Source organism: Bombina bombina, chromosome 6, assembly GCF_027579735.1.
Source record: "Bombina bombina isolate aBomBom1 chromosome 6, aBomBom1.pri, whole genome shotgun sequence".
Lineage (NCBI taxonomy): Eukaryota > Metazoa > Chordata > Amphibia > Anura > Bombinatoridae > Bombina > Bombina bombina.
Window position 1 is genome coordinate 27008888 of NC_069504.1, and position 19186 is coordinate 27028073.

A 19186-nucleotide genomic window follows, 5' to 3' on the forward strand; every position below is an offset into this window, starting at 1 on the left:
CGTCTCGTCAGAACTTCAAGGTTCCTTGCTACGGGTCCAGATCCAGGGATCCCAAGGCGACTCTAGTAGATGCACTAGTAGCGCCCTGGACCTTCAACCTAGCTTATGTGTTCCCACCGTTTCCTCTCATTCCCAGGCTGGTAGCCAGGATCAATCAAGAGAGGGCTTCGGTGATCTTGATAGCTCCTGCGTGGCCACGCAGAACTTGGTATGCAGACCTGGTGAATATGTCATCGGCTCCACCATGGAAGCTACCTTTGAGACGGGACCTTCTTGTTCAAGGTCCGTTCGAACATCCGAATCTGGCATCACTCCAACTGACTGCTTGGAGATTGAACGCTTGATTTTATCAAAGCGTGGGTTCTCAGATTCTGTCATTGATACTCTTATTCAGGCTAGAAAGCCTGTAACTAGGAAAATTTACCATAAAGTATGGAAGAAATATATCTGTTGGTGCGAATCGAAAGGATTCCCATGGAACAGGGTAAAAATTCCTAAGATTCTATCCTTTCTACAAGAGGGTTTGGAGAAAGGATTATCTGCAAGTTCTTTGAAGGGACAGATTTCTGCTTTATCTGTTTTACTTCACAAGAAGCTGGCGGCTGTGCCAGATGTTCAGGCTTTTGTTCAGGCTCTGGTTAGAATCAAGCCTGTTTACAAACCTTTGACTCCTCCTTGGAGTCTCAATTTAGTTCTTTCAGTTCTTCAAGGGGTTCCGTTTGAACCCTTACATTCCGTAGATATTAAGTTATTATCTTGGAAAGTTTTATTTTTGGTTGCAATTTCTTCTGCTAGAAGAGTTTCAGAGTTATCTGCTCTGCAGTGTTCTCCTCCTTATCTGGTGTTCCATGCAGATAAGGTGGTTTTGCGTACTAAACCTGGTTTTCTTCCGAAAGTTGTTTCTAATAAAAATATTAACCAGGAGATAGTTGTGCCTTCTTTGTGTCCGAATCCAGTTTCAAAGAAGGAACGTTTGTTGCACAATTTGGATGTAGTTCGTGCTCTAAAATTCTATTTAGAGGCTACAAAGGATTTCAGACAAACATCTTCCTTGTTTGTTGTTTATTCTGGTAAAAGGAGAGGTCAAAAAGCAACTTCTACCTCTCTCTCTTTTTGGCTTAAAAGCATCATCAGATTGGCTTATGAGACTGCCGGACGGCAGCCTCCTGAAAGAATCACAGCTCACTCCACTAGGGCTGTGGCTTCCACATGGGCCTTCAAGAACGAGGCTTCTGTTGATCAGATATGTAAGGCAGCGACTTGGTCTTCACTGCACACTTTTAACAAATTTTACAAATTTGATACTTTTGCTTCTTCTGAGGCTATTTTTGGGAGAAAGGTTTTGCAAGCCGTGGTGCCTTCCATCTAGGTGACCTGATTTGCTCCCTCCCATCATCCGTGTCCTAAAGCTTTGGTATTGGTTCCCACAAGTAAGGATGACGCCGTGGACCGGACACACCTATGTTGGAGAAAACAGAATTTATGTTTACCTGATAAATTACTTTCTCCAACGGTGTGTCCGGTCCACGGCCCGCCCTGGTTTTTTAATCAGGTCTGATGATTTAATTTCTCTAACTACAGTCATCACGGTATCATGATTTCTCCTATGCAAATATTCCTCCTTTACGTCGGTCGAATGACTGGGGAAGGCGGAGCCTAGGAGGGATCATGTGACCAGCTTTGCTGGGCTCTTTGCCATTTCCTGTTGGGGAAGAGAATATCCCACAAGTAAGGATGACGCCGTGGACCGGACACACCGTTGGAGAAAGTAATTTATCAGGTAAACATAAATTCTGTTTTTTTAAGGCCCTCTCACTGTGAGTACAGGTTGGGAGGGGCCTATTTTCCATTAGTTTTTGCAGCTTGAGACATCCAGCTTCCCTGAAGGAGTCCTCTGAACATATAGGACCTCTCTAAGGGTTTTTTGTGCCTTCCAAAGTCGTAGGGCCACAGTAGAGCTGTGGCAGTTTGTTGTGACTGTTTAAAAACGTTTATCGTTTTTTTGATCTGGTTTTGAAACTAAGGGGTTAATCATCCATTTGCAAGTGGGTGCAATGCTCTTTCAGCCTATTATACACACTGTAAAAATTTCTTAAGATTTACTGCTTTTTTCACTGTTTTAGCAGTTTATGTGATTGTTTTTTTTTTTTTCTTGTTCAGTTATTAAAGTGTTTTCCAAGCTTGCTGGTCTCATTACTAGTCTGTTTAAACATGTCTGACATAGAGGAAACTCATTGTTCATTATGTTTAGAAGCCATTGTGGAACCCCCTCTTAGAATGTGTACCAAATGCGCTGATTTTACTATAGATTACAAAGACCATATTCTGGCTTTAAAAAATTTATCACCTGAAGAAATTGACAAGGAGGAAGTTATGCCGTCTAACTCTCCCCACGTGTCAGATCCTATAAATCCCGCAAGGTATTATCTAAACTGCCAGGATTGCAAGGAAAGCGAGACAGCTCTGGGACTAGAATACCGAGCTCTCTGACGCTTTAGTAGCTATCTCTGATACACCCTCACAATATAATGAAGCTGAAGCAGGGGAGCTTCAATTTGTGGGTGATTTTTTCTGATTCAGGGAAGATACTTCAATCTGATTCTGATATGTCTACATTTAAATTTAAGCTTGAACACCTCCGCGTATTGCTCAGGGAGGTTTTAGCAACTCTGGACGACTGTGACACTATTGTAGTCCCAGAGAAATTATGTAGATTGGATAAATACTATGCAGTACCTACTTACACTGATGTTTTTCCAATCCCTAAAAGGTTTTCTGAAATTATTACTAAGGAATGGGATAGACCAGGTGTACCATTCTCTCCCCCTCCTGTTTTTAAAAAGATGTTTCCTATAGACACCGCTACACGGGAATTATGGCAGACGGTCCCTTAGGTGGAGGGAGCAGTTTCTACTCTAGCTAAGCGGATCACTATCCCTGTCGAGGACAGTTGTGCTTTCCTAGATCCAATGGATAAAAAGTTAGAGGGTTACCTTAAGAAAATGTTTATTCAACAAGGTTTTATTCTCCAGCCTCTTGCATGCATTGCCCCAGTCACTGCTGCCGCGGCTTTCTGGTTTGATTCCCTAGAGGAGGCTCTACAGGTTGAAACCCTGTTGGAAGATATTATTGACAAGCTTAGGGCCCTTAAGCTAGCCAATTCATTTGTTTCTGACGCCGTTGTTCATTTAACCAAGCTAACGGCTAAAAATTCAGATTTTGCTATTCAGGCGCGTAGGGCGCTATGGCTTAAATCCTGGTCAGCTGATGTGACTTCAAAGTCTAAACTTCTCAACATTCCCTTCAAAGGACAGATCCTATTCGGGCCTGGACTGAAGGAGATAATTTCTGACATCACTGGAGGAAAAGGTCACGCCCTTCCTCAAGACAGGTCCAACAAATTAAGGACCAAACAGTCTAGTTTTCGGCCCTTTCGAAACTTCAAGAGTGGCGCAGCTTCAACTTCCTCTAACACAAAACAAGAGGGAACTTTTGCCCAGTCTAAGCCGGTCTGGAGACCTAACCAGGCTTTGAACAAGGGGAAACAGGCCAAGAAGCCTACTGCTGCCTCTAAGACAGCATGAAGGAGCAGCCCCCAATCCGGAAACTGATCTAGTAGGGGGCAGACTCTCTCTCTTCGCCCAGGCTTGGGCAAGAGATGTCCAGGATCCCTGGGCATTGGAAATTGTGTCCAAGGGTTATCTTCTGGAATTCAAAACCTCTCCCCCAAAAGGGAGATTTCATATCTCACTTTTATCTGCAAACCAGATAAAGAGAGAAGCATACTTACATTTTGTTCAAGACCTCCTAGTTATGGGAGTGATCCACCCAGTTCCGCAGGAGGAACAGGGACAGGGCTTTTATTCAAATCTGTCTGTTGTTCCCAAGAAAGAGGGAACATTCAGACCAATCTTAGATCTCAAGATCTTAAACAAATTTCTCATAGTCCCATCCTTCAAGGTGGAGACTATTCGAACCACCCTTCCTATGATCCAGGAGGGTCAATACAGGCACTACCAGTTTGTGGCTCTTCCCTTCGGGTTGGCCACGGCACCAAGAATCTTTACAAAGGTTCAAGGGTCCCTGTTACGGTACCAACAGTGTACCAAGGGTTAATACCAGGGAACAATGTCCTGCATACAGAATCAGCACTTCACAACCTCGATCAGTTTCCCTGCAAACATGAGACCAAGCTCCACATTTCAGGTTTAAAAAAGAATATATTTATTAAAGGCTGAATGCCTAGTATTTATACAGGTTTTGACCCCAGATGGGGGGGTTGAAAGAATATTGTACATTAGATAAAAAAGGGGAAGACGCCCTTTTATGAAACAATAGAATTACATTACTTGAATACTTTAAACACAAGACACTCTGGGCTCTTCTTATCACTTAGGCGTTTTCTCTCTGAGGGTGATCAAACAATGGAATTCTTATCACTAACTAAATTATGGCTGTAGCCAGCAACCTGTCTTTAGAAATTAGCTTCTTAAAGCTAAACACAGTTAACTCCTTCAGTCCTGACAGAAGGGTCTGTCACATAGCTCCCCCAAGGTGCACTCACACCCTGTACCCATCCTGTATTTATGGATACAGGGTGACATAGACATAAGACAGAGTTATGGAAGTACATGGGGTGTCCAGCATATAAAATTCCATATTTCCATGCAGTCTCTGGGTATCCTTAAGCCCATGTACCTCCAGCCCAAAGAATGTTCCATAACAGGCCCTCCAAGGCACAGTGGCGAGATTGGTCTCGTCACAGTCCCTTCTAGCGGTCCTAAGGCCGCGGGCTATAGCAGTAGCCCCTTACTCAGACGACATTCTGATACAGGCGTCGACTTTTCAAGTTGCCAGGTCTCACACGGACATTGTTCTGGCATTTCTGAGGTCGCATGGGTGGAAAGTGAACGAAGTTCTCTATCCCCTCTCACAAGTTTCCTTCCTAGGAACTCTGATAGATTCTGTAGAAATGAAGATTTACCTAACAGAGGCCAGGTTGTCAAAACTTCTAAATTCCTGCCGTGTTCTTTATTCTACTTCTCGCCCTTCAGTTGCTCAGTGTATGGAAGTAATCGGCTTAATGGTAGCGGTAATGGACATAGTGCCGTTTGCCCACCTACATCTCAGACCACTGCAACTCTGCATGCTCAGTCAGTGGAATGGGGATTACACAGATTTGTCCCCTCTACTAAATCTGGATCAAGAGACCAGGGATTCTCTTCTCTGGTGGTTTTCTCGGTCCATCTGTCCAAGGGTATGACCTTCCGCTGGCCAGATTGGACAATAGTAACGACAGATGCCAGCCCTCTGGGCTGGGGTGCAGTCTGGAACTCCCTGAAGGCTCTGGGCTTGTGGACTCAGGAGGAGACACTCCTTCCGATAAATATTCTAAGAGCGATATTCAATGCTCTTCAGGCTTGGCCTCAGCTAGCTGCGGTCAGGTTCATCAGATTTCAGTCGGACAACATCACGACTGTAGCTTACATCAACCATCAAGGGGGAACAAGGAGTTCCCTAGCAATGTTGGAGGTTTCAAAAATAATTCTATGGGCAGAGGTTCACTCTTGCCATCTATCAGCTATCCATATCCCAGGAGTAGAGAACTGGGAGGCGGATTTTCTAAGTCGACAGACTTTTCATCAGGGGGAGTGGTAACTCCATCCGGAGGTGTTTGCACAGTTGATTCAACTTTGGGAGAACTGGATCTCATGGCGTCTCGTCAGAACGCCCAGCTTCCTTCTTACGGGTTAAGGTCCAGGGATCCCAAGGCAGCGCTGATAGATGCCCTAGCAGCGCCTTGGTCTTTCAACCTGGCTTATGTGTTTCCACCGTTTCCTCTGCTCCCTCGTCTGATTGCCAAGATCAAGCAGGAGAGAGCTTCAGTGATTTTGATAGCTCCTGCGTAGCCACGCAGGACTTGGTACTCAGATCTGGTGGACATGTCATTCTTTCCACCTTGGACTCTGCCGCTGAGGCAGGACCTTCTACTTCAAGGTCCCTTCTACTTCAAGGTCCCTTCAAACATCCAAATCTAATTTCTCTGCGTCTGACTGCTTGGAGATTGAACGCTTGATTTTGTCAAAACGTGGTTTTTCCGAGTTGGTCATTGATACCTTAATTCAGGCTCGAAAGCCTGTCACCAGGAAAATCTATCATAAGATATGGTGTAAATATCTTCATTGGTGTGAATCCATGGGTTACTCATGGAGTAAAGTCAGGATTCCCAAGATATTGTCTTTTCTCCAAGAAGGATTGGAGAAGGGATTGTCGGCTAGTTCCTTAAAGGGACAGATTTCTGCTCTGTCTATTCTTTTGCACAAGTGTCTGGCAGATGTTCCAGACGTTCAGGTGTTTTGTCAGGCTTTAGTTTAAACCTGTTGCTCCGCCATGGAGTTTAAATTTAGTTCTTAAAGTTCTTCAAGGGGTTCCGTTTGAACCTCTGCATTCCATAGATATCAAGCTTTTATCTTGGAAAGTTCTGTTCTTGGTAGCTATCTCTTCGGCTCGAAGAGTTTCAGAGTTATCTGCCTTGCAGTGTGATTCCCCTTATCTGATCTTCCATGCAGATAAGGTAGTTTTGTGTACCAAACCTGGGTTTCTTCCTAAGGTGGTATCCAATAAGAATATCAATCAAGAGATTGTTGCTCCATCACTGTGTCCTAATCCTTCTTCAAAGAAAGAACGTCTATTACACAATCTTGACGTGGTTCGTGCTTTAAAGTTTTATTTACAAGCTACTAAAGATTTTCGTCAAACATCTGCATTGTTTGTTGTCTACTCTGGACAGAGGAAAGGCCAAAAGGCTACAGCAACTTCTCTTTCATTTTGGTTAAGAAGTATAATCCGCTTAGCTTATGAGACTGCTGGCCAGCAGCCTCCTGTAAGAATTACAGCTCATTCCACTAGAGCGGTGGCCTCCACATAGGCCTTTAAAAATGAGGCTTCTGTTGAACAGATTTCTAAGGCGGCGACTTGGTCTTCGCTTCATACTTTTTCTAAATTCTACAAATTTGATACTTTTGCTTCTTCGGAGGCTTTTTTTTTGGGGAGAAAGGTCTTACAGGCAGTGGTGCCTTCCGTTTAAGCGCCTGCCTTGTCCCTCCCTTCATCCGTGTCCTATAGCTTTGGTATTGGTATCCCACAAGTAATGGATGAATCCGTGGATTGGATACACCTTACAAGAGAAAACAAAATTTATGCTTACCTGATAAATTTATTTCTCTTGTGGTGTATCCAGTCCACGGCCCGCCCTGTCATTTTAAGGCAGGTGTTTTTTAATTTTTAAACTACAGTCACCACTGCACCCTATAGTTTCTCCTTTTTTCTTGCTTGTCTTCGGTCGAATGACTGGGAGGTGGCAGTTAGGGGAGGAGCTATATAGAGAGCTCTGCTGTGGGTGATCCTCTTGCAGCTTCCTGTTGGGAAGGAGAATATCCCACAAGTAATGGATGAATCCGTGGACTGGATACTCCACAAGAGAAATAAATTTATCAGGTAAGCTTAAATTTTGTTTGTTAACTTTCATAGTACTTAATGTTAAAACGTTTGCATAACTTTTTTTCTCTGAGGGTGATAAATCTTTATTTGGGGCCTAGTTTTCCACATGGCTTGTTAGATTACTCCTAGGAGTACTTTTTTAAGGCCCTCTGACATTGAGTGCATGGTGGGAGGGGCCTATTTTCGCACACTTTGTTATACAGACTGAAACATCCAGCTTCCCTAAAGGAGTCCTCTGGCATCTAGGACCACTATAGAGGGGTTCTTTCCTGCAAAAATCGTGTTTTAAGGGCAGGTAGGAGCCACAGTAAAGCTGTGACAGTGTGTTTGACTGTTTAACGGTTTTACCGTTTTTCTAATCCGTTTTTTGGGCCTAAGGGGTTAATCATCCATTTGCAAGTGGGTGCAATGCTGCTTTAGTCTGTTGTACACACTGTAAAAATTTTGTAGAGTTTACTTCTTTTTAATACCGATTTGCAGTTTATGTGGTAGTTTTTTTCTCTTAAAGGTACAGTACCGTTTTTGTTTAATTGCTTTTTCACATTTATTAAAGTGTTTTCCAAGCTTGCTGATCTCATTACTAGTCTGTTAAACATGTCTGACATAGAAGAAACTCCTTGTTCATTATGTTTAGAAGTCATTGTGGAACCCCCTATTAGAATGTGTACCAAATGCACTGACCTTTCTATAAGTTATAAAGACCATATTATGGCTTTTAAAGATTTATCACCAGAGGTTTCTCAGACTGACAAAAGGGAGGTTAAACCACCTAGCTCTCCCAATTTGTCAGAACCTATATCTCCTGCGCAAGTGATGCCAAGTACATCTGGCGCGTCCAATGCATTTACTTTACAGGACATGGCGGCAGTTATGAATCATACTCTCACAGAGGTATTGTCCAAACTGCCAGGGTTACAAGGAAAGCGAGACAGCTCTGGGGCTAGAATAAATACAGAGCTTTCTGACGCTTTAGTATCTGTGTATGATATACCCTCACAATGTACAGAAGCCGAAGCAGGAGAGCTTCTATCTGTGGGTGACATTTCTGATTCAGGGAAGGTGTTACTTCAGTCTGACTCTGAAATGACAGCATTTAAATTTAAGCTTGAACACCTCCGCGTGTTGCTCAGGGAGGTTTTAGCGAGACTGGATGACTGTGACACCATTATAGTCCCAGAGAAGTTGTGTAAAATGGACAAATACTTTGCAGTGCCTGTTTACACTGATGTTTTTCCAATCCCTAAGAGGTTTTCAGAAATTATTACGAAGGAATGGGACAGACCAGGTGTACCGTTCTCTCCCCCTCCTGCTTTTAAAAAGATGTTTCCCATAGATGCCGCTACACGGGACTCGTGGCAGACGGTCCCTAAGGTGGAGGGAGCAGTCTCTACCCTAGCTAAGTGTACAACTATCCCCGTCGAGGACAGTTGTGCTTTCTTAGATCCTATGGATAAGAAATGAGAGGGTTTCCTTAAGAAAATCTTTATACAACAAGGTTTTCTTCTCCAACCTCTTGCATGCATTGCCCCATTCACTGCTGCAGCGGCTTTCTGGTTCGAGTCTCTGGAGGAGGCTTTACAGGTAGAGACCCCGTTGGATGATATCCTAGACAGGCTTAAAGCTCTTAAGTTAGCCAATTCATTTATTTCTGACGTTTTTCTAAACTAACGGCTAAGAATTCAGGTTTTGCCATTCAGGCGCGTAGGGCGCTATGGCGTAAATCCTGGTCAGCTGACGTTACTTCAAAGTCTAAGCTTCTCAACATCCCCTTCAAAGGGCAGACCCTATTCGGGCCTGGATTGAAGGAGAGCATTTCTGATATTACTGGAGGAAAAGGCCACGCCCTTCCCCGGGATAGGTCCAACAAATCAAGGACCAAACGGACCAATTTTCGTTCCTTTCTAACTTCAAGAGTGTCGCAGCTTCAACTTCCTCTTCCGTCAAAACAAGAAGGAAATTTTGCCCAGTCCAAGCCAGTCTGGAGACCTAATCAGGCTTGGAACAAGGGAAAGCAGGCCAAAAAACCTACTGCTGCCTCTAAGGCAGCATGAAGGAGTAGCGCCCGATCCGGGACCGTATCTAGTTGGGGCAGACTTTCTCTCTTCGCCCAGGCTTGGGCAAGAGACGTCCAGGATCCCTGGGCTCTGGAGATTGTTTCCCAGGGATATCTTCTGGACTTCAAAGCCTCGTCTCCAAAGGGGTGACTTCATCTCTCACAATTATCTGCAAACCAGATAAAGAGAGAGGCATTCTTACGTTGTGTTCAAGACCTTCTGGTCATGATAGCGATCCACCCAGTTCCAAGGGAGGAACGGGGGCAGGGATTCTATTCAAATCTGTTCATAGTTCCCAAAAAAGAGGGAACTTTCAGACCAATCTTGGATCTCAAGATCTAAATAAATTTCTCAGGTTCCCATCCTTCAAGATGGAGACTATTTGAACCATCCTACCTATGATCCAGGAGGGTCAATATATGACTACCGTGGATCTAAAGGATGCTTATCTCCACATTCCGATACACAGAGATCATCATCGGTTTCTCAGGTTTGCCTTCCTAGACAGGCATTATCAGTTTGTGGCTCTTCCCTTCGGGTTAGCCGCGGCACCAAGAATCTTTACGAAGGTTCTAGGGTCCCTACTGGCGGTTCTAAGGCCACGAGGCATAGCGGTGGCTCCTTACCTAGACGACATTCTGATACAGGCGTCGACTTTTCAAATCGCCAAGTCCCATACGGACATTGTTCTGGCATTCCTGAGGTCTCACGGGTGGAAGGTGAACGAAGAAAAGAATTCTCTCTCCCCTCTCACAAGAGTTTCCTTCCTAGGAACTCTGATAGATTCAGTAGAAATGAAGATTTTTCTGACAGAGGTCAGGTTGTCAAAACTTCTAACTTCCTGCCGTGCTCTTTATTCCACTTCTCAGCCGTCAGTGTCTCAGTGTATGGAAGTAATTGGCTTAATGGTAGCGGCAATGGACATAGTTCTGTTTGCCCGCCTACATCTCAGACCGCTGCAACTTTGCATGCTCAGTCAGTGGAATGGGGATTACACAGATTTGTCCCTACTGCTAAATCTGCATCAGGATACCAGGGATTCTCTTCTCTGGTGCTATCTCGGGTCCATCTGTCCAGGGGAATGAGCTTCCGCAGGCCAGAATGGACTATAGTGACGACAGATGCCAGCCTGGCAGTCTGGAACTCCCTGAAGGCTCAGGTTTCGTGGACTCAGGAGGAAGCCCTCCTTCCGATAAACATTCTGGAACTAAGAGCGATATTCAATGCTCTTCAGGCTTGGCCTCAGCTAGCGGAGGTCAGGTTCATCAGATTTCAGTCGGACAATATCACGACTGTAGCCTATATCAACCATCTGGGGGGAACAAAAAGCCCCCTGGCAATGTTGGAGGTTTCAAAGATAATTCTATGGGCAGAGGTTCACTCTTGCCATCTTTCAGCTATCCATATCCCAGGAGTAGAGGACTGGGAGGCGGATTTTTTAAGTCGGCAGACTTTTCATCTGGGGGAGTGGGAGCTCCATCCGGAGGTATTTGCCCAGTTGATTCAACTATGGGGCAAACCAGAACTGGATCTCATGGCTTCTCGTCAGAACGCCAAGCTTCATCGTTACGGTCCAGGTCCAGGGATCCCAAGGCAGCGCTGATAGATGCTCTAGCAGCGCCCTGGTCCTTCAGCCTGGCTTATGTGTTTCCACTGTTTCCTCTGCTCCCTCGGCTGATTGCCAAGATCAAGCAGGAGAGAGCTTCAGTGATTTTGATAGCTCCTGCGTGGCCACGCAGGACTTGGTATGCAGATCTGGTGGACATGTCATCCTTTCCACCATTGACTCTGCCGCTACGGCAGGACCTTCTACTTCAAGGTCCTTTCAAACATCCAAATCTAAATTCTCTGCTGCTGACTGCTTGGAGATTGAACGCTTGATTCTATCGAAGCGTGGTTTTTTCCGAATCGGTCATTGATACCTTAATTCAGGCTCGAAAGCCTGTCACCAGGAAAATCTATCATAAGATATGGTGTAAATATCTTCATTGGTGTGAATCCAAGGGTTACTCATGGAGTAAGGTCAGGATTCCTAGAATCTTATCCTTTCTCCAAGAGGGATTGGAGAAAGGATTATCTGCTAGTTCCTTAAAGGGACAGATTTCTGCTCTGTCTATTCTTTTGCACAAACGTCTGGCTGAGGTTCCAGACATTCAGGCGTTTTGTCAGGCTTTAGTTAGAATCAAGCCTGTTTTTAAACCTATTGCTACACCATGGAGTTTAAATTTAGTTCTTAAAGTTCTTCAAGGGGTTCCGTTTGAACCTTTGCATTCCATAGATATTAAACTTTTGTCTTGGAAAGTTCTGTTTTTAGTAGGTATCTCCTCTGCTCGAATAGTTTTGGAGTTATCTGCTTTACAGTGTGATTTCCCCTTATCTGAGTTTCCATGCAGATAAGGTAGTTTTGCGTTCCAAACCTGGGTTTCTTCCTACGGTAGTTCCTTCATTATGTCCTAATCCTTCCTCAAAGAAGGAACGCCTTTTACACAATCTTGATGTGGTTCATGCTTTAAAGTTTTATTTACAAGCTACGAAGGAATTTCGTCAAACATCTTCTTTGTTTGTTGTCTTCTCTGGACAGAGGAGAGGCCTAAAGGCTTCGGCAACTTCTCTTTCTTTTTGGCTGAGAAGCATAATCCGCTTAGCTTATGATACTGCTGGCCAGCAGCCTCCTGAAAGAATTACAGCTCATTCCACTAGAGCGGTGGCTTCCACATGGGCTTTTAAAAATGAGGCCTCTGTTGAACAGATTTGTAAGGCGGCGACTTGGTCTTTGCTTCATACTTTTTCTAAATTCTACAAATTCAATACTTTTTTCTTCTTTGGAGGCTTTTTTTGGAGAAAGGTCTTACAGGCAGTGGTGCCCTCCGTTTAAGTGCCTGCCTGTCCTAAAGCTTTGGTATTGGTATCCCACAAGTATTGGATGAACCCGTGGACTGGATACACCTTTACAAGAGAAAAAAAAAAATTATGCTTACCTGATAAATTTATTTCTCTTGTGGTGTATCCAGTCCACGGCCCGCCCTGTCATTTTAAGGCAGGTGTTTTTTATTTTTTAAACTACAGTCACCACTGCACCCTATAGTTTCTCCTTTTTTCTTGCTTGTCTTCGGTCGAATGACTGGGGGTGGCAGTTAGGGGAGGAGCTATATAGACAGCTCTGCTGTGGGTGTCCTCTTGCAGCTTCCTGTTGGGAAGGAGAATATCCCACAAGTAATGGATGGTACACCACAAGAGAAATAAATTTATCAGGTAAGCATACATTTTGTTTTTATATTAGCTGCAGAGTATTACATGTATGGGAATTTGCTCATTTTAGGTGTTTTGTATATGAAATAGCTGTTTTTGGTGATTGAATTCTCAATCCATTGTTCTCAAGAACATGGCTATATAAATGGGCTGAGTCTGGGGAATTCAGACCAAAATCTCATTGATTTTCTATAGAGAATACTATAATACTATAGTATTTATATTTTCAGTATAGGTTTCAACGTACAAAATAAAGGTAAAGAAACAAACTCAGAATTTGATGGTAGATGAGGACCAAAAAGCCCATCAAGTCTACCCATATTACATGTTACTGTTTTCTTAGGATAGCCTTATGCATGTCCCATCAAGTCTACACATATTACATGTTACTGTTTCCTTAGGATAGCCTTATGTATGTCCCATCAAGTCTACACATATTACATGTTACTGTTTTCTTAGGATAGCCTTATGCATGTCCCATCAGGTCTACACATATTACATGTTATTACTTAGGATATCCTTATGCATGTCCCATCAAGTCTACACATATTACATGTTACTTATTACTTAGTATAACCTTATGTATGTCCCATCAAGTCTACACATATCACATGTTACTTATTACTTAGGATAGCCTTATGCATGTCCCATCAAGTCTATACATATTACATGTAAATTATTACTTAGTATAGCCTTATGCATGTCCCATCAAGTCTACACATATTACATGTTACTTATTACTTAGTATAGCCTTATGCATGTCCCATCAAGTGTACACATATTACATGTTACTTATTACTTAGTATAACCTTATGTCACATCAAGTCTACACATATCACATGTTACTTATTACTTAGTATAGCCTTATGCATGTCCCATCAAGTCTACACATATTACATGCTACTGTTTTCTTAGGATAGCCTTATGCATGTCCCATCAAGTCTACACATTATATGTTACTGTTTTCTTAGGATATCCTTATGCATGTCCCATCAAGTCTACACATATTACATGTTAATTATTACTTAGTATAGCCTTATGCATGTCCCATCAAGTCTACACATATTACATGTTACTTATTACTTAGTATATCCTTATGCATGTCCCATCAAGTCTACACATATTACATGTTACTTATTACTTAGTATAGCCTTATGCATGTCCCATCAAGTCTACACATATTACTGTTACTTATTACTTAGTATAACCTTATGTATGTCCCATCAAGTCTACACATATTACATGTTACTTATTATTTAGGATAGCCTTATGCATGTCCCATCAAGTCTACACATATTACATGTTAATTATTACTTAGTATAGTCTTATGTATGTCCCATCAAGTCTACACATATTACATGTTACTTGATACTTAGTAGGGTTGCACCGATACCATTTTTTTTAAGACCGAGTACAAGTACCGATACTTTTTTCAAATACTCACCGATACCAATTACCGATACTTCTTTTTTAATATCATGACAGTTTTCCAAGCACAATGCAGACTAATGAATTAAGATAACTTCTTTATAATTATGAACTGTAACTCAAAAGACATTTTGAAATAATAAAACAGTTTTATTTGTTGTCACAAAGTTCACAGAACATGTTTATAAATAAAAAATATTACAATCAAATATATTAATAATGACAACAATAAATAACAGCTGCAGCAGCTGTGGCTGGAAAGCTACAATTTAAAGGGGTGATTACTGGATGCTATTGGGTTGTATGGTGCCTATATAACATCAATCTGACATTTGTATTTCATACAAAGTAATATAATTTAATTCTGGAAAAAATATTGGGAAAGGAGTGTCCCAGTAATCCCCTTTGAGAAAAGTGGGGCATTTGAATTCTTCTGACTCAACAGAAAATAGGACTGGTCTTCATATTTTTCCAGGGCTGCTTTTTATTCCCAGTCCTCAGAGTACAGTATGTTTTGAACATACTTGTTCAAGATGAGAACTAGCAGTATAACAGGCAATCTAGCTATTTGAATATTTTTTAAAAGTTAGTGGCAAGTTCTTTTTAATGAACAGAAGCATCTCTGCATGTTCAGCTATAATTCTGTTTCTGCTATCAGTAAGGATGTTTGACGCTAAGCTGAACAGTCTTTCACTTTTCACACTACTGCATGGGGCAGAAATATATTTTTGGGCCATTTTAGCCAGAGCTGGAAATTTCAGTTTATTAACTGCCCACTACTTCAGGGGTTTGCCTGAACAAGGTGTATAGTAGCGGCTTTTGGAGCACTGCTCTGACGTACAATAATACAAATAACAGCAATTTGTATTGGCAGAAAAGAAGTGAACAAGTTTTAGTTAAGTTTCCACTCCAGCTTAAAATGAAATGGGAACATGCAGTTTGAAAAACGCCACAAGATGATGTATGGGTAGGAAGTGGAGGTATCGGTTTAAGTATCTGTGCATTTGCACGAGTACAAGTACTCATGCAAATACTTGGTATCGGCACCGATACCGATACTAGTATCGGTATCGGTGCAACCCTAATACTTAGTATAGCTTTATGCATGTCCCATCAAGTCTACACATATTACATGCTACTGTTTTCTTAGGATATCCTTATGCATGTCCCATCAAGTCTACACATATTACATGCTACTGTTTTCTTAGGATATCCTTATGCATGTCCCATCAAGTGGATTTTTGAAAACGTGATAATAGGAGTAAATTAGAAAGTTGCTTACAATTTCATGCTGTATCTGAATCACAAAAGAATAAATTTGGGTTCAGTGTCCCACATTACTTGTGGTCAGTGTGTGTTTGAAATATGCTTGGGGCAGAGAGTCTCCTTGTGGCTTGGGGAACCAGAGGTTGACTATCGGCTTTGTCTTGCAGTTGGCTTTAGCAATAGCAGATCTTGCTCTACAAATGGCTTCCTGGAAAGGCTGTGTGCAGACGCTAGTAGAAACGTAAGTACCTGGCAGCATTATGGTCTGAGTGTATTGTTCCCTTATTGGGGCTACTGACTGTTATTAGTCTGGTGGGTAGCCTCCACTGTGTAGTGACCTACCTCACTGATTCTTACTCTTTATCTGCAGGTATAGTAATGACATCTCTTCACTTCCCTTCCTCCTGGAGATCCTCACTGTCCTGCCGGAGGAGGTCCACAGTCGATCACTACGTATTGGAGCCAACCGGCGCGCTGAAATCATAGAGGACCTGGCTTTTTACTCCAGCACTGTGGTGTCTCTTCTTGTAAGTAGAAGGAACAAGATGGTACTGGCTCATTGCCTGCATCATTTAATGATAGTTCTGTGCTGGCATATACAGGATGCCTGAGGTTCTGTGTGTTAGTAGATGACAAGGTCATGAGACGTAGATGATGTAGTGTTGCTTTTACAGAGCAACAGTCATATTGGTGTTGAAGCATAAACTGGTTTTACAGCATGCAGCGCGGGCGTAGTGTCCCATGAAATGCAGCGCAGGCGTAGGGTGCCACTAAGGAAGTGGCTGGTGTCTTTCATTTAGAATGAACACAGTACACAAGAACACCTTTTTATTGAAGGTGCAGCAACACACTACTGAGAGCTAGCTGAACACACCAGTAAGCCATTAAGAGGCATTTATCTGCAGCTACCAGCTCCTGAACTATCTAGTTAACTTCAACAAATTATACCAAAAGAACAAAGCAAATCGGATATTAAAAGTAATTTGGAAAGTTGTTTAAAATTGTATGCGCTGTCTGAATCCTGAACAAAAATGTTTCATGTCCCTTTTATACTCTATGCAATTTCCCATAAAAAGTTTGTTTAATTTGACATTAGCATTGTACTCATTTATTTTGCCGGCTTTTTGTAATTTAACTCTTAAATGGTGTTTCCACTCCCCCTCCACCTCCTTAGAGAGTGTGGAATGCAGAATCCTGACTGTCCTACATGGTGCACAGTGATTGCTTGCTATATATAGGAGCTTACTAATATCTATCAGTTATTGGACACAGCAAAGGAATTTAAGATTTAAAAAAAAAAAAGCTTAACAATGGGTGTTTCCTGGGACTGCAACACAATTCATATTTCAAAATAGGCTTCTGTGCTTTTTAAATATTTATTTGTATCTTTGATGCAGTGATTCATTTCTAACCTAATCATAAAAAAGCTGACTTTAACGTCCTTATAAGTAAACCCTGGCTTCCCATAGCTGCAGGTTTAGTGTAGCTTTTGCTGGGGCACATGAGACCTTCCTCAGGAAGAAGAGTACTTGGCCTGACCCTGTGTTCTGACCACCTCCTACAGATGAACTGCGTGGAGAAGGCTGGTGATGATCAGAAGATGCTAATTAAGTCTTTCAAATGCTTGGGCAGTTGGTTTAACCTTGGAGTCCTGGATAGCAACTTCATGGCCAACAATCGCCTCCTGCTGCTCCTTTTCCAGGTTCTGGTGAGTAATTTGCCCTAGCCTTGCCCGTTTGTATACTTAGGACATTTGGTTTCCTTAGACCAGAGCTTTTCAAGTCTGTTGTCAGTCTTCACTAACGGGCCAGATTTTCAGGGTTACCATGTTTACTAACCAGCAGAATATTTCACCTGTGCTCCCGTTGACATAGCCTGAAAATCTGGCTTCTTAGGGAGGCCTAAGGACAGGTTTAGGCATAGAAAGGCACAGCTATGAGTGTGTTTTTTTTTTTTTTTCCCCTGTGCAGCAACAGGACCAGACGCCATCCAACCTGCATGAAGCTGCATCTGATTGCGTCTGCTCCGCTCTCTATGCCATTGAGAACATAGATTCCAATCTGCACCTGGGGACACAACTTTTCCAGGGAGTGCTGACCCTTGAGACTGCGTATCACATGGCTGTGGCCCGGGAGGACTTAGACAAGTAAGATACAGGGTCAATTTGAGCTCCTGCAGTAGTCGGCACACCAGAATGTATAAGGTTATAGCCTACAGAGGGAGCGGGTTTGGTGTGTAGTTAAACACAGGTACAAGTCGCCTAAATCTGTCTTTTGCACTGGGTAAATGGTAAGTACTAGATACAGGAGAATGTGTTACAGAATATCAATGTCTAATGACTCATCATGTTTGGTTCCATATACTTACCTTACTAGCTATGTGCATAAAGGCAAAAGCACTGTGATACTGCACTTAATGCTAATTATCTCCCAGTGATCCGTTCCGTATCGGTAAACATCAGTATTTTCATATCAAAGCTTTGTAGAGAGACCTTTTTCTTTAATGCTGCCCCTTTGGCCAATCCGTAACAAAGAAGATGGTGATGTATTTAGATCAAGAATTATCAACGTGTAATGATTCTGTGACAACTGCAATAAACTTTCCCATAGCTAATTGGTACCAGGAGCAATGGTTCCTTAACAATAAAAAGCAAGAGGTGATTTATTTATATCATTTTGTATTATCTCTTCCTTTCCATAGTAAAACTACTAGGTTTTCATACCTGGGGAGTTATGTCCATGTCTGAATTTGGGTGCTTCAGACATTAAAGGGCCACTAAACCCAAAATCTTTCTTTCATGATTCAGATAGAGAATAGAAATTTAAACATTGCAATTTACTGCTATTATTTAGAGTGTGAGGAGGCAGCTGGCAATAACAGTGAATAGATACAACTCAGGCAGTGTCACTACCTATGTATTCCATCCCCTATTGCAACAGACATATTATTGCTGCTCTTATAGCTTTTGGGGCAGTTATAACCCAGCAAGTTTCACACACGCTCTATAACAAAGTGTTGACAAATACACCCTCTAGTAAGGACCAGTGTGCGCACATAGTGCTGCTTTAGTCTCACGCAAATGGCAAAGAATATGCTGTTTATTCATTGTACTTCTGTTTATACCTTTACATGTGTAATTGCTGCGGTTTCTTGTTCATGTTGAAACATTCAGTGAAATCATTGTTTATCTTTGTCATGTTTTACCAGTTAAAGGGATAATGAACAGTTTTATGCATTGCTCCCCTCATCCAAATGCACAAATGTGTATAGTTAGCACTGTGTGGGGAAAGCAGGGACTTGTGTAAATATCCCAGGATCTGCTTGCTGAGTCATGGCTGCCTTAAGCCCACTGTATTAGCTGCTGTTGTCAGACTTGTGGGAAATCGCTATCTGCTTACTCAGCTGCCATCATCAACTTGTCTGCAAATGGTGCGTGAGACCTGCGCTGGGGTAGGCCGGCTGTGCAGCATTACATGTAGCAGTTTAAATCTGCATGGAATCTCCGGGAATAGCTTGTAAGTAATGTGGCTCTTTCTGGGGCAGTTCAGCTAGATACGCAGCGTGACATAGATAATATGAATACAACCAGCCTGAGATAACTTCATTCTGTCTTCTTCTAAGTGATTGTTCTTTCACATTTAAAATGTTGTTTGTTAAAGGTACAGTCTACTCCAGAATTGTTGTTTTTT

The 19186-nt window shown here is 42.4% G+C and overlaps 1 protein-coding gene across 4 annotated transcripts in view; it reads left to right on the forward strand.

The window, feature by feature from the left end:
* TNPO3 (transportin 3) overlaps positions 1–19186 on the forward strand; it is a 403460-nt gene that overhangs the window by 48883 nt on the left and 335391 nt on the right. For all 4 annotated transcript variants that reach the window (XM_053716333.1, XM_053716334.1, XM_053716336.1 and 1 more), the window contains exons 3-6: positions 15665–15738; positions 15868–16024; positions 17062–17205; positions 17468–17643. In XM_053716333.1, coding sequence (XP_053572308.1) covers positions 15665–15738; positions 15868–16024; positions 17062–17205; positions 17468–17643 — 551 coding nt within the window. The remainder of the gene's footprint in view (positions 1–15664; positions 15739–15867; positions 16025–17061; positions 17206–17467; positions 17644–19186) is intronic.